The sequence below is a fragment of the Amphiprion ocellaris genome, chromosome 12, assembly GCF_022539595.1.
Source record: "Amphiprion ocellaris isolate individual 3 ecotype Okinawa chromosome 12, ASM2253959v1, whole genome shotgun sequence".
Classification (NCBI taxonomy): domain Eukaryota; kingdom Metazoa; phylum Chordata; class Actinopteri; family Pomacentridae; genus Amphiprion; species Amphiprion ocellaris.
The window spans coordinates 6,748,938-6,765,388 of record NC_072777.1 but is presented as its reverse complement, the minus strand read 5'-3'; the positions used below and the strand labels follow the sequence as shown (position 1 = coordinate 6,765,388).

Here is a 16,451-nt window from a genome sequence, read left to right as displayed (position 1 = left end):
GTCAAAGAAAGAGCAGAGAGGTGAGTGAAACATGGAATGCATTTATTCATGTGTTAGAGAGATCAGCGTTAGAAAAATGGACAGTGGACAAAGGCAGTGCTTCCCGAGGAATGATTGTAATGTGTGGCGAGAAATGGATCGTAGCAAATTCACGACATGTTCTTGTACATTTGGGGAAATACTTTGAGGTCGTCACTCCGGTGTTAAATACTGAGGTCTTAATCACAGGCGAAGTTTACAACGTGGACCCTTCACACTCGACATTAACATGCAGGAAAAACTCGTCTCACTTGTTCCACATTACCGTAATTTCCGGACTATAAGCCGCTACTTTTTTCTCACGCTTTGAACCTTGCGGCTTATACAACGATGCGGCTAAAGTATAGATTTTTACGTGCGAGCTTCATGCCATCAATACATTTAGCCTCGTCACATCAGACCAATAAAATTACCGAACAGGTCACAGTGGACCAATGAAACTGCTCGAATTAAATCAAACACACTCACACTAAATTATTCAAATCAGTCATTTTGCGCTTCATGCACACACCCTCATCATGGAAAACACACAAAGAAATGCATATGATGCAGCTGTTGCAGGTCGAGTCTGCTCTCCTTTACCCTCAGCAAGTTGCGATGTGTGTGTGTGTGTGTGTGTGTGTGTGTGTGTGTGTGTGTGTGTGTGTGTGTGTGTGTGTGTGTGTGTGTGTGTGTGTGTGTGTGTGTGTGTGTGTGTGTGTATATGTGTGTGATGTGAGGAGGAGCGCTACAGGTGTGTGTGTTGCCGAGATGAGTGTGGAAGCGGAGGCATAGTGAGATGCACCATGATGATACAGCCAGTTATACAGGACAAAAGTGGGAAGCCAGTGCACGTGGACAGTTGCTGCCGGTTCAATAAAGTGCCTCATTCTCCCCCTGAAAAGTTTGTCCGGACTTATATCTGGCGGTTACCATTAACGAGCCCCGCTAAGCTAAGCGGGCTAGCACGACCCGAGGCTGCCCAACCGCTAAGCTAAGCGGGCTAGCGCTACCAGAGGCTGCCCAACCGCTAAGCTAAGCGGGCTAGCACGACCCGAGGCTGCCCAACCGCTAAGCTAAGCGGGCTAGCGCTACCAGAGGCTGCCCAACCGCTAAGCTAAGCGGGCTAGCGCTACCAGAGGCTGCCCAACCGCTAAGCTAAGCGCGCTAGCGCTACCCGAGGCTGCCCAACCGCTAAGCTAAGCGGGCTAGCGCTACCCGAGGCTGCCCAACCGCTAAGCTAAGCGGGCTAGCGCTACCCGAGGCTGCCCAACCGCTAAGCTAAGTGGGCTAGCGCTACCCGAGGCTGCCCAACCGCTAAGCTAAGCGGGCTAGCGCTACCCGAGGCTGCCAAACCGCGGTTCGGCGGCCGGCAGAATCGGGTCGGAAACACAGTTTTTAAGTTAAAGGCAACCGATCTGCCTGTCGAAGAAGGAAATAGAGCGTAAGCTTGATATCAGTGAATCAATGGTGAGACGTTGGAGTCGGCAGCGTGAACTGACTCAATGCGTTTTACTGCGATGTTACAGGCACTGTTCGGAAAAAGCATACTTTAATTAAAAGTTTTTAAAAAAATCTTTCTGTGTAAATATCTCATGTTACAACGTGGACACCTGCGGCTTATAGTCAGGTAAGGCTTGTATATGTACAAAACTTTTTTTACTTTTTAAATTTAGTGGGTGAGGCTTATATTCCGGTGCGCTCAATAGTCCGGAAATTACGGTAATCTTGACATTTTGAACTTCATGTCCTACATGTCATTTACAGTTTTAAGTGTTGTTGTTCTGTACTGTCTGTGTGTTTGATGTCAGAAGTAGAAAAGCCAGCAAAGAAAATGGAGCTCTGGACACAAGAAGACGTTTGATTTCAAGTTGAGGACTGCATCTGAGCTACAATGTCAACAGCAATGTCTGAATGTAGAGGCTCAGGTTTCCTGCTGGACCACTGCTCTTCATACTTGTGCTTTTTTTTTTTTTTAATTTACACCAGAATTCACAGTAAAACCCAGCTGTTCCATCTGACACCCGCCGAGCTGTTCAGCTGCCGTGCTGCTGCACACTTTGATGTATTTTAACAATGTTCACAGCTCAGTATAAATTGGATTGGAGGAAATACTGGATGGATGGGAGCAACTTTTGAGCCTTCACGTAATTAAGTCGATGCAATGACACTGTGTCCATTCAGTTTTGGTTCATTTGGTCTTTGGTGCGTGAGAGTTGTCCTTATTTTTTGGAGTTTTCAGGCACTTTTCTATATCGTTACGTGGCAAGTTTTCAGAAAAATCGGACTTCCACAGTCGTAACAACTTGGAAGTTAACGTGAAAACTATTTACAGGTTGGCAATTACTCCAGTATTATATCTGCTCAGAGTTTCTGCAGTATTCACCACTAACACTTTCATAATCAAACTGATGGGGACACTTAGGCCTACGATTGCTTGTTGATGTTTTCTGCACTTTTCAGAGGTGTATATCATGTCAGGGAACTTTACTTGAACCCAGTTAAATTCATTCACATTCTCACAAGAATCTTGACTTGTCCATTGTCAGCTGGTGATGCTGTTTTCTACTGAAGTGACGATGCTTTACTGAAACTCCATAGAAAAGGATCAAACGGCCTCCTGCAGCCCAATCACGTCTTCTGGCAGCTGCAGTCACATACAAACATGTTTAACTAGTGTTACTGTCTGCAGCAGGGAAGGAGAAATAATCAAGGCTTCTGTAAATGAATTTCAAGACTTTTTTAAAAATGTTTTTAAGAACTTGGAGGGAACTGAATTCAGTGCTTTTAGAGTATTGCAGATACCCTGAGTGCTGCTTTTAGTTGCTTTTCCAAACAGGACATGTGAGCCGCAGCACAGCGGCCGGAACAACTCCAGTGCTGGGAAGGATTTGTGTTTCAAAGGCCGACTGTTAGAAGTGGCTTAGATTTGGTTTAAATGTTTTTCCAGACATCTAGGTTAGAACCATTGTTACAACGCAATCAGTGACTGTATAACAACATGGAGTTACCTCATATTGTAGCGTGGTCTTTATCTAAAACAGGGTCAGTGTCATAACTGCACGTATTGAAAGAAAATGAGCTCAAGACATTTGGGTCACAGTTATGTCCATTAGTTGTGCTGTTGTAGACAGATGTATTGATTTATTTATTGTATAAACCCAGCGTCAGACATGCAAACCTTCACTGATTTGGCAGTTTGCAGATCAAGAACACGGAGACATGTCTGGTTTGAAGTGAATTCATATTTTGACAACAGGTTGAAAATCAGTCACTTTCAGTCAAATTTGTCCAGTTTTAACACACGTGCAGATGTCTATTGACCTGCAGAGCACCAAATCAGGACTTTCCGTCTTTGCTGTCACAGACCTTGAGCACATCCTGGACGCTTTGACTCTATTGACTTTTAAGCCTGCGTTCCTGCATGTTAATGGCATCTGTAAAGGCGATCAGCAACTTTTCAACAAGATGGATGTTCATGCCGTCAGACGATCTAAGTCACCTTTTCCTGTGAGGAGCATCAAAGGGAACAGAAAGCTCAGGAAACGTAGCAGCCTCAGGGACAGAACGCAGTGTGACGTCACGACAGATTGTCTATTGTGTTTTATATACACGTCAGAGGAGACCTGGATTTTCTTTGTAGCTTAGTTTGCGTAGTTTATTGCTTCTCTGAACGACCTCACATGCCCGAGCCACTGGAGTAGAAACTGTTCTTTCAAAAATAAGCTTTTACATTCCAGCAGTGATATCACTGTCGGCTGCACGTACTGTACCTGCTGTACAGAAAATATTCAGTGAACGTTCCAGTTAAAGGCTGAGTACCAGTGCATTGTACGGTTGATGACATGCTCGATAGCTTCTCACGCAGCAGGAAAATGGCCAATCGACATGAAATTTTCAGGAATCAAATGACATTTTGAAACAAACAGCCCGATGGAATGATTTATTTTGTAAAGATAACGTCAATGAAAAATGCGTGAAATTCCCGTGGGATTCACAGCATTGGCAAATTACCAAAAAGATCAAATTTGAAGACTTCAAAGATGGCATGGCTGAGTTGTCGAGGATATTTTTTGCAGCGCTGATCTGCTCTGAAACAGCAGCAACGTGTGGAGTTTTATCTCAGCAGTTGCATAATTGATTCACATTTTCTGCTTTGCTTGATGAACACAGACAGAAACTAATCATGGAGCTGCTCAAGACGAAAAAACCCAACCAGGGTTCAGTGTTAAGAGCGACATTTGGTCTCAAAGTCTGACATTTTTGGACCTTTCTCATTAGCTTTACTAATTTAAATCACACATAATGAGAAGAAAAAAAGAAATCACTACATAAACAAATCAACGAGGTCTCGAGTTACATTCGGTTGAAAAGACAAAAGGTAAAATAAAAAAAAAGTATTAGCAAATATTGGACTTAATTACGAGTGGAAGAATCTGACACTCATGCAGCACTGCCTCACGGTGAGAGCTGACAACTCCTTGTGCAAGTTTGTTTTTGCCCTGTAAGAACCACATGAAGACAATGTAAACAGCAGGTTTTAAGTTGGAGAGGGATCACCAGCTAACTGTTAAGATGGAAGCGACACACCAGTGAGACTTCAGTGTAATCATCAGGAATGCATAATTACAGAGGAATTAAAAGTTCTGGTTTGGGGAGGCAGCTTCGAACAAAAAAAATAAGTCCTATTTTTCGTCAATTAAACCCTGTTAAAGTAGTATTAAGGCCTCATAGTTAGACTTGCAGAAATGTTACAGAAAACAGAATTCCTTGGAAAACAACCGGATGTGATCATTTAGTATGATTTTTTCTGCATAGGGTTCAATGCAAAACTTCCCTGCCCTGCCCATCGAGGAACCGAAAGCCCGCAAGAACAACAACTTATCGACAAAAGAGGAACAAAAGGACAGTTGAGAAAACCCGCGTTGAATGCCCTGCAGTCAGAACCTGGTGCAGTGCGCTCAGACGCCATCTGTGTCAGGTAGCTGGTGCATTCGTCCCTTTGTTTGCCCCGTCACTTAGACATGCTCTGCAGCATGGCTGTGGCGTAGGTGGGTCGCGCCTGCCGGCTCTCGATGGCGCTGCGGAGGTACTGGATGCCGCCACAGCGCTCCCAGATCTCCTCAAACTGCCGGGGGAGGATCTCAGCGCCCCTCTTCCTCGACAGGCCCGTTTCCTCCAGACTCAGCTCGCACATCTCCATGTCGTCCTTCCCTGTGGGAGGAGACACAGTCCCCCTTTAGCTTTAAATCGACAATTAAGGATCAGAAAATCTGATTTGTTTTTAATGCAATGTTTGCCACAAAACTGAAAGCAAACACAAGTACATTATGTCTGTCCCTGCAGGTCTGCTAAACTTCCACATGGCAAACACTGTTTCCTCAGCTGGTTTTTCAGGATAATTTCTTGTTAGAAAATTACCACAAGTCTTCTTTGTGTAGTGCAGGACAGCTATGTTTATATATCACTGATTTCACTGTGAACTATGGACAAGTCCTTTTGGAAAGTCTGCAGATGTACGAGCTTACAGAAAGATCCGATACAGGGGGTCCTCGACTTACGTCAAAGTTCTGTTCCTACAGTGGGAACTCCGGTTAAAATGTAAACAAAGCCGTTACGTGCATCACGATATCTATCAGTTCTTCATGAAAGTCATTAATAACAATGATTTTCATGCATGTATGAGTGATTTCACAAGAAAATAACAGAATATATTGCACTGTTTTTACAACTTGATCTAATAATGCCGATGTTTGTCGGTGTATCGCTTTGTTCCGAGCACGGCTCTCTACTTTGTAAACGCCACAGAGGCAAGTTCGTAAGTAATTAACTTCATTTTTGGACTTACTGGTTAAGTTAAAAGGATTTATTTACATGCATTTATGTTGTTTGGTCTGTTTTTGTTGCAGTTTTTGCTGTGTTTGTAATGCGAATCAAGTTTGCTACGACTCGTGATTCATTTTGTAAGCACAAGTTTAACTAGTTGGACAGCTGCAGCTCTTACGTTGCAGTGAAGACGGCACACATGGAGACGGCTTTCCTTTTATTTGAAGCATCAGAGGAGTCTGACTTACACTTGGGAGCCATAATGAAGGCCAAAAAGTTAGTAAGAGGGCATACAACTGGCAAATGTAAACAAAGCCGCCTATACTGCCACGTGACGACATATTCGTCCACTCCACTCGCCAACTAAGTCCACGTAACCAGTCCTGATGTAACGATGAAATGCTGTAGGTCGAGGACATCGTAAACCAAGGACCCCCTGTACTAGTATCAAAAAGCCCACAATGGAGCCCTTATGCCTCCTTGACTTCCTCAGCAGGTATTCACCTCAAAGTTTAAGGGTTGGGCCATAGATCACTCTGTTTAGGACATCAGCCTGCTATTATACAGAAGCTAGCCTGCTAAAAGCTACATTTTTACATGTATTATGTTGAGATATTTCACGTAAATGTCAAATATAAAGAGATAAATGGTCTGAATAACATAGTAAAACAGGAAACTCACAGTAAATAGCTGTTTCTAGTGTTGCTCCTACAAAACCTGCCACAGCTACACCAGCAAACACAATTATTCAGAACTGATCTTACAGGAAGATGACAGATTTACATAAATAAGGCTTAAATGTCACCAATTGATCGATGATATATTTCTTAATATTTTGTCTGAATAAAACCAGTAAAACAGGTGCAGCTAAACTTCAGCGGACAACATATTTCATCTCCTGAACACACTCAACAGTCGAAATTTACTCTCAGTCGGTAAAACACAACATCTGAAGCTGTAAAGGCAATAACAAGAAACAGCAGTGTGTTATCCAAGTGTCACATGAGGCAGTTACTCACCCACATACTGCTGCTGCAAAACACCAGCTATTTCATGACAATATGAGATGTGTGAGACCCGACGACCACACAGTGTTTAAATCACACCGTGCAGCGACGTGGTTTCATAAACCCACAGCTCACAAATGTTTCTCAACCCACAGACGACTGCAAGTCAAATAAAGTGGAGAGAAACACTGGAAGGAGCCGTGATGTTTGAACTCATCAACACACACATATGTTCAGACAGATGGGTAAACAAAACAACTGCTTTTTTCTTTTTTCTTTTAGTGTCGTTTTGACTCGTCATTTGGTCCAATCTGTGATTTTACAGCTCGTTTCGACACTTTTACTGGTTTCGTTTAATTTAACCGTCTGTGGGGGAAAGTTGCATTTGTGGAGTTTAATTCTTTAAATGCAGTCAGTTTGATTAACAGTGCGTGTGATATAAAGGGTATATTTAACAGTGAACTGCAAAATAAAAACATTTGAAAAATACTGTATAACTTAACATTACAGAGGGCTGTTGGTTTACGGCGTCATCAACCTACGGCGTTTTGTCGGAACTAGTTGACGAGCGGAGCGGACGAATACGCGGCGCTATAAGACGGATTTGTTTACATTCACCGGTCTGTTATCTTCTTGTAAAATGACTCGTACATGCATTGAAAGTCATTGGTATTCATGACTTTCCCAAAGAACTGATCATAACGTGATGCATCTAACGACTTTGTTTACATTTTCGCCGGAGTTCCGATTTATGGCGAAAATTGACGTACATCACACTGTAGGAACAGAACTCCGACTTAAGTTGAGGACCCCCTGTATTTACAATCCTGCTTAGATAATGTGTTTAATTGTCTTTTTCTTTTTAAGGAATAATTTAACATTTCACATAATTGTTTTTTTTCCCCCAGTGGTGACATGAGAAGATTTATATCAACCTCTTGTTTTAAGTAAGCAGGTGAAGTCATAATGGCTAGCATAGCTTAGCATAAAGCAGCATAGAACAAGGTGAAACCACTACCTGTTTGTGCTTTTATATATGGCTTTATACAAGTACAGCTGTGCTTTGGAGTGTTTATTTACATTCTGCTTATAAATGTTAAATAGGGTCAGTTCTGCACACCATTGAGAAGGACAGAACCAGCTGCAAAAGGCAGTGAAAGCCCTGATGGCATTTAAAGTCCTACTAAAATTAAGATCTCTTTTCGGTCCGGCTTGTAAATTGCATAACTTGTGGTACGACATTTTTCTTTATGTTCACAAATCTGCAGTTCTCTTTTGATATGAGTTTAATCTACAACAACTGGTGACTTACACAGTTTTAGTTTGACTTGCCATAAATGAATTTTTCTGTTTATGGTTTTGTGGTGAAGGCTATAAAACTGTGGTTGTGGAATATAGTTTTGGGGTGTAATTTTCCCTATATTTGAATTGCTCAAACTAAACGAATGACTTGCTCAAAGTAGCTGTGTTTTAATCCATCGGAGCCAAACTATTGCTGCTCTGTTCATTAGGAAACTATGCTAACAGATAAAAATGACAGCAGCCACTAGAGAGTAAAGCTACACAAAACCAGAAATAATTTTCTAAAAGTTTGAAAACTGACTCCATATATATATTTTTTTAACTTAAGGAAGCAGGTAGTAGGGAGGGATGAAGTAAATTAAGCTTTTAGGCCAGCTGTGGCTATTGCTAGCTGTCATTAACTGGTTTTATTTCTTTAGCGGTGCATCTAACCTGATATGTAGTTACTGCATTGTGTCTTTGTAGGACAGTTGGACATCATACAGGAAAATCTAGGGCTAATACTGAAGGGTGAAGCAGCAGAAATATATACTCACACTTTTATTCATGTGCTAACATAACTGCACAAGGGTTTTCTAATCATCATTTAGTCTTTCAACACCATTAGCTAACACAATGTAGCATTAGAACACAGGAGTGATGGTTGCTGGAAATGTTCCTCTGTACCTCTATGGAGATATTCCATTAAAAATCAGCCGTTTCCAGCTAGAATAGTCATTTACCACATTAACAATGTCTGGACTGGATTTATGATTCATTTAATGTTATCTTCATTGAAAAAAATGCTTTTCTTTACAAAATACGGACATTTCTAAGTGACCCCGACCTTTTGAACGGTAGTGTACATAAAACACATGTACTGAACACATCAAGTCAAGCAGCATGAATACTCTGCTACTCATGACTGTGCACGGTAAAGTTTGGACGAGAGCTGACAAGAACCCATTTCCATCATCCTCGCAGGAGAAATAAACTAATCCTGGTCGATGATTCACATCAGACGTCCAACACAGGACTCCTAAAAAATAAATGCCTCTCAGTTTTTACAGCTGCCCCGTGGAGAACGACCTGACGGTGCATTATGAGCAGAGATGATCAATCTGCTGCACTCGCACAAAGTCACAGTCCTGGACACTGATTAAAGTCGACCAATGAAGTGCCACTGTTGATTTCCTGTTTCTGTGGCTGTCAGAGTATCGACTCATTGATTTCCTCCTCCTCACTCCATGCTATCGTCTCTCCTTTCCCCCTTTTATTTGATCCTCTCTTACTTGTTTCTATCTGTTCTACGTCCAATGGAAATCTTCAACCATAACTCAGCACAACTAACTTCTAATCTCTGGAAAAAGAATTTCTGCTTATCCCATCTCTTCGTGTTCATTCATCCTCCTTTCAGTCCTTCTTTTCTTTCCTTAATGCCTACTCCTTCAATTACAAAATACCTTCTTCCATTGTTCTTTCCATGATTTTGTTTTTACTCTAATATCCTCTCTTCTTTCTACCCACTGCATCTTCTTCCCTTCCTCACATCTGTCAGTCAGTCCTTTCTTTAGCCACTATCTCTATTAAACCCTGCTTCCCTCCACCGTCCCTCTCTGTGTGGTACTGACCTGCCACCAGCAGGATGGGGTGTTTATCTGGATGCAGCTCCATCTGCCTGGCGATCCAGGGCCCGTCGAAGTGAGCGTACCACCAGCCCTTCTTCTTGTTCTGGGGGTCTTTGTACTGGTCGCCCGGCCGGATGAACGGGATGCGGAAGTAGCGCTGCTGCCGGTTCATCGCCACCTCATACTGCCGTGCCGGTATGGGCGGGGCTGGGTTCTGCTGGGCTGTTGATTGAACGGAGAAACAGTTAGGTGTCTTTTACAGGCGATAGCAGCCAATCAGCAGTCAGCGACCATGTTCACATGCAGCTTGGGAAGCATGTGATGGGAAATTTACTTTTAAACTGCTTGTCAACCTGTGTATTAACTTATGACACAGTAAGGAGACTAGGGATGTAAACAATTTCCTTAAGCAATATTGAGCAGTGTCATTAAACAATAATCAATAAATCGTTAAAACGTATGGCTAGTTTTAACACAGAAATCTGACATTTGTTACAAGACAGTTGTGTTACAGGTGTTCCTTCTAATCTTGAATATGTAAGCTCTGGCGAGAAGCTATTAACAGTCACAGACGTCTCTGTCATGGTGGCCATTCTGAGTTAAAACTACATAATATTCACTGATCCCAACACGGGACGGATTGTAGTCCAAGCAGCTGCTTCCTCAGGTCACTACAGAATTAAGCAGCAAACTAACTGCGGTCTCTCTGTTATTAAACAATAAGAGGCTCCACCTGGTGGTGAAAACAGGAACTAACACTAATGCGGATTTAATTTTTTAATATGAATGTTGTCTTCTGCCTCATCAGTTGATATACTCATATTTGGATAAATATTGACAGATATTCATTGATTGTTAATTAATCAGTAACATCCCTAATGGAGACTAGAGAATTTTCCTTCTTATGAAAATCAACAATTGTATAACTATGCTGTGTTTCAATGATGTGAGATAGAAATTACAGCTATCAATCTGGAAAAAATGTTTTCAGAATGCCTTTTTAGAAAGAATCTCAGTGAAATATAGTATTTAAAGTGCAGACACCACTAAATGCTTTGGTTTAAATCTCATCAATTATGTCAAAGAGAAGGTGACTTGACTATATGAACATTTTTAGCAGGAACTTTAGCACACAGTACATTACTAGCTGCTAAAAGACACTAAGACTGGAAATGGAGGACAGCTAGGCTGACTGATTAAATAACAATATATTTTTATATTTTGCTCTCTCCAGCTTACTAATGATTTACTCTGGATAAAACACTATTTCTTTCTCTAGACTAGTTGCCCTGCAACCTCACAAATGAGCTATAACATGTTCATTTAAAGAGTTTTGGAAGTATTGGTCGGTGGCTTTTGCTACCTTTTGGACAGGCTAGCTGCTCGTTTTCCAAACTGTAGAAAAACAACAGGCTACTTTAGCTTCATGCTAAAATACACACATGACAGAGGCATTTGTCTTGTCAGCAGACTCGTAACAAGCAAGATGAATGTCAAACTTTGCCATTAAATTAAGGTTCATCATATGATGATTTAGGCTACATCTCCATTGACTTGGCAGTGCTGGCAGCCAGGGAAGAAGTTGGGGTCGTTCTGCTGACATGGTGTGAATCCAGTATTGATCTGGGTGGTGTCTATCTTGTACTTTCAGACTTTTTGAGATGTTTGTGATTTCTTCTGCCACTCCAGTAGACATGAATATAATTTAGTTTGTGGTGCTAAAAAAAAAGACGTTTGAAATTAGCTTACATATAATGAAAAAAATGCTTTGCAGTAGCTTTGCTTCACCTAAAAGTACTCTGAAGCTGCATTTGCATCATTTCTACAGTTATTAATACACAGGTGAGAGCAGAGGAACAGGACTCGTGTGAAATGAGAAAACAAACTAAACATGAAACAGAGAATCCCAATCATGAAGAACCAAACTGAGAAATGAATTCTCCTCAACATCCATTCAGTGGGTACATTTCCCATTAACCTGCTGCATGTTAACATGAAGGGCCGCTCTGCTGTGCTCGCATCAGGTCTGAATAATGAAGCCATTCCCTGGTCTCCATATTTAAGTGTAGTCAGGGAGTCCTGCTGTTAGAGCTGGAGGAGGGTCAGCAGAGATCACAGCAGTGCTGATGACAGAGGGAGGAAATCAGCGAGATCTAAAGCACAGCAGATGTTTATCAAGGGGTTTGCAAACATGTGTGAAACATAAAACGTACTTCATTTGCATCTTTCTACCAAGTGGAGCGTAAAGTAAGAATCTACACAGATTGAAGAAGCTTCTCTACTTGATAAAGGAAGACTGAATCAGCACCCAGCAAAAATGTTCATTTTGCCAAATTATTCCATCTTGTATTCAGTTTTCACATCAAGAACTATATGAAAGAAATCACTTGTTTCTAACGCTTTTCAGCTTGTGTTGAAATAAATAGATTGTTTTTATTCCAATTTCACAAGCTGAGCAGTGGAAACAAGACATTCGTATCTTCTTTCACGTGTTAAAAACACAGTTTATTGATTCCAAGATTTAAACACCTTGTTAAAATGAGTTTTTTGCTCAAACAAATGAGTGGGACCATCTGTTTCAAAGCAACACTTCGCTCTACAGTCACCCGCAAAATGTGCCTTCAAACCACCTTTAAATAGGCGAGAAATTGAAAAAGAACCCAGCCAACGAACTTCACCTCCCAGCATCAGCAACATTTAGAATAAAAAACTAAGAATCGCTTAAACGTCACCAATAAGAACACCCCAAAATCAGCCCTTTTGTTTCGAAAAAGAAGCAGCAATGGAGAAAGAATTCTTCAGAGACCCTTGAACTTAACTCTGCTGCATTCACTCTGATTACTGCTTGTCGTACATCCTGGCTTGCTGCTACAAAAGTGCCCGAGGTGACTCAATAAGGGGTTGAGAGGTGCATTCAGGCTTCAAGGCTGACGAAAACATGAGGTACAGATAGCAAACACTGACGCAAACTGAGACACGAACAAGTCGACTGAGTGATTTCACCTCTAGTTTCTGTACTTCCTGATTTTTTTTTATCTTTGCTGACAACAAACATACATCAGAGCACTGTACTTTCACTCTGACACTGGCCCACTCAGTGATGTGTATAGTTTAAACATCTTACCAGTTTTAACCAATGATAGAAACATAAAAGTCCATAAAGATCAATCCTTCTTCGTGAGGCCTCAATGATTCTTAGAGTTTAAAGGGTCTGTTCATCCAAATCGCTAAAACAATCACACACAACCAGGATCTCAATGAACAAACATCAACTCTAAATGTACAAAGTTGCAACTTATTAGTTGAGGCACCATCCAAGTGATAAAGTCTGAACATATTGTCCATTAGCATCTGAGCTAACAAGCCCGCTAAGTGAGAGCTGTGAAGTTTGGTGGCCCATGGAGCTTTTTACCGTCACTGAAATGAATTAAATGAAGTACAGTTGTGAGAACAAAATGCCAGAGGGGATAAACTTTGCAGTGCAGAAAAAGCAGCAACTGAAATCCTGTTTCTGTGCAGCTAGCACGTTAGCTGTTAGCTCACCAGCCACAATCTCGTCCTGTCAATACAAGCTTCTAGCACTGCAAACTCTGAAATAATCTGCTGATGAATTTTACTGTGCTACTCTGTGGTGTTGCGGAGTTTTAACATCAAACATGTAACACTCCAAACTTGCCAGCGGGTTTGAGAGACATGTCTTCAACAAAACAACCTAATTTTTGCTCAGTGATACCTCAACAGCTCTATCTGGTCATGCTTAATGCAGCTTATAAGTTTTGGTACAGCTGCAAATAACTATTATTTTCAATCAGTTATTTTCTCTATTAACTGATTAGTTTATAAAATTGTTGTTTATAAATTACCTGAAAATGAGGAAAATTTTATTTCCTAAAGCTCAAGATGACATACTCAAATGCATGGTTTTCTACACAACCCAAAGAAACCAGAAAAGATTTTAAGGAGCTTGAATTGAATAATTTAGACTTTTTTTTTTTTGTCTTAATGTTTGTTAGTTCTAAAAATCTTTGGCGATTAATTTAACAGTTGACATTTAACTGTGTGTTTCAGCAGTGAAGATGTTAAAATCTTACCAAAAATATTCAAACGGAGAGTTGTAGGAAAACATATTTTAGTATTTTTTTTGTGATTTGGTGAAGTGAGCCTTTTGTTTCTGGGTTTCATTGACATTTTCTATTATCGTCTAGATGATTTTTGATGACTTTGAACAAATGTAGCTTACAACGATCAGCCTTCAAATAAAGCCTCGTCAGTCATCCTCCACTAAGAATTTAATATTTGCAGCAGACATGAAGATATTAGTGCCTGACACAGCTGAAAGGGCTGTTATGTATCTCAACTCTTCATTAAGTCAGGAGTGAATGGACTGAAGCGTCTGTGCGCTGCTCGAGCGACGACACCTTTTACAGTGTTTCTCTTCCAATCAGCGGGTGCGGCGGCATTTTCCTCCCGTCATGCTTCCCTAAATGTGATGCAATCATCTGCTGCCAAACACAAGCCAGGCAATCTGCCCTGAAAGCCCTCTGTCCTTCTCCCTCTCTCCCCCCTTTATTTCTTCCTTGAGAATTCCTCACACTGGGAGTATCAATGCCAGCAGCCTTTAAAGCTCAGAGGAATAACATTGGCTCTTTATCAAACCATTACGGCTGTTGGGAGGCGAGAGCGAGCACCGACACGCCGCTCAGAAAGACTAAATGCTGCCTGTGGTGGCGCCTCAAAATAAATTGTTCAAATAATCTCCTCCACACATCTCAGTGCAGGTAGTGGTTGCCACAGAAACCCATCAACCCTCCTCCTCCTCCACCGAAAAAGGGGAAATTTTCCATCAAACTGAGCAGCTCAAAGCACAAACCAGCGATCCCAGTTAAGAGCAGACCTGTGCCATGTTGGGTGGGAGGTGGGGGGTTAATAAAGGGGGAGGGGTGTAGCTCTGCGGTTAGTAGCGTTACACACTAGAAGACCACTTACATGCTTTTCTCACAGGAGGTGCATGATCTGAAAGTAAACATGCCAGGTTACACGGATGTACACTGCAGGAGATGATGCAAGACAGCAGCAACAATCAATCAAAGTGAGACGTATTTTCTCTCTTTTTCACACAGACATGATGACATGTAATGAATCTGAGCAGACAGAAGAATGAACACAGAAACACTGTTCACAGGTGTCACTGTTAATAGTCTCAATAGATGCGAGATGTGTTCAGGTATGGCAACAGAAAGAAGAGGAAAAAGTGACAGATGAAGAAAAAGGGTCATTTTTTTTCAAATGACAAATATATTTACACTTTAGGGTGTTTTTTAGAGTAGGGTTTCGCATTGCTGTTACATTTTAAAGGTAAAATATGTGGAAAAATGTGAAATTTGAGCTGCAGTGTTAGAAAACCTTATGATTGTTCAGTAAACTCCCTAAAGGATTGGCATGGAGATTTTCTGTTTTCCTTTTTCTCAACAAATCTCACAAAAAAACAAGCACTGAGTGTATAAAGGTTACATATATATTTATAGATATTAAGATCTATCTTATTCCTCTGTGACACAGAACTCCACCGGTGTCCAGTTAATCTATTAAAACATTTCTCGACCAGAAACCAGTTCCGCTCTCAAGTCTGGTAAGTGGTCATTTTCACCAGTTCTTCAGCAAGTTCTGCAAACAGTTTGCCAAGAAGAGCCTTCGAGTTTCAGCTGAACGACCAAATTGATACTAAAAGCTTCAGGCAAAACGCTTCTTCTTCATTCTGCTTGCTTGTTTTGATGGGTTTTGCACACTTGTCAAACTGACGTCATCATGATTCCTGTTCAGTTCCAACTGGCATCTGGTTCTTGCTGATAATCAGTAGTTAAGGTTGAAGACTAAATGTGGATCCATCCATTGTTTACTAACAAACTCTCTATTTCCTCCTGTTTGTTAGAAATTACAGGGAGCAGCTCATTTAAGAAATAAAAAAAAAAAGAAAAGTAGTTTTTACATCTTCATGGGAACCATACTGAAAAGGTGGTTTCAAGAGATGAGCTACCACGGTGGAGGTTTGAGTCTTTTCATGGGATTTGTTGCCAGTGTTTTTGAACTGCTGCAGATGTCTCACTAGTAACCTGTAAGTTTGGATTTATGATGTTTATTCGACGTGTTTCTTAAGGACTCAGCATGAAGCAGCTGCAACTTCCATCCCAAATTAGCATTTTGTTGTTCTTTCTCCAGACTTTCGTACTGTTTTCCGGTGGGTTCTGAGCTTCTCTTGGTGCCTTTGCTTCAGCTCTCAAGGTAATAATATGGACAGTTTATCTGAGAGGTCCTGGTTAAAAGCCAGCCTTCGACCTTTATTATTTATCTTCCCCCTGGCTTTTCTTTTCATCCTGTGTGCCTCAGCTGTGGACTATAAAAGAAGACAAAAAAACAAACGGAGCTTCCACCTGATGACTGACCGCTCAGTGCAGGAGTTAAGCATTTTCCTGAATCTCATTTCGACTAGACAGCATTCAGAAGGCGTACGCCTCTGTGAAGACTGAACAGCCTCATAATGTGAAACAAAATACGCTTTGGCTGTGATGGCAGCTATGATTTACATAAATGAATTCTTACAAGACAATGTGAGCTTCATACAAGGACAAACCGTGGCCTGTTTAAACTGACTGACAGAGAGGTTTATATATATATTTATACTGTCTGTATGTAG

General features: G+C 41.2%; 1 protein-coding gene across 6 annotated transcripts in view; it reads right to left on the bottom strand.

The window, feature by feature from the left end:
- Positions 1–21: 21 nt before the first annotated feature.
- myo6a (myosin VIa) overlaps positions 22–16,451 on the bottom strand; it is a 201,577-nt gene continuing 185,147 nt past the window's right edge. For 4 of the 6 annotated variants that reach the window (XM_055015731.1, XM_055015733.1, XM_055015734.1 and 1 more), the window contains 3 exons: positions 14,747–14,773; positions 9,764–9,982; positions 22–5,232 (listed from right to left, as the gene is read on the bottom strand). In XM_055015731.1, coding sequence (XP_054871706.1) covers positions 5,033–5,232; positions 9,764–9,982; positions 14,747–14,773 — 446 coding nt within the window. In that variant the 3' untranslated portion in view covers positions 22–5,032. The remainder of the gene's footprint in view (positions 5,233–9,763; positions 9,983–14,746; positions 14,774–16,451) is intronic. The other 2 variants (XM_055015732.1, XM_055015736.1) reach the window with 1 other exon arrangement.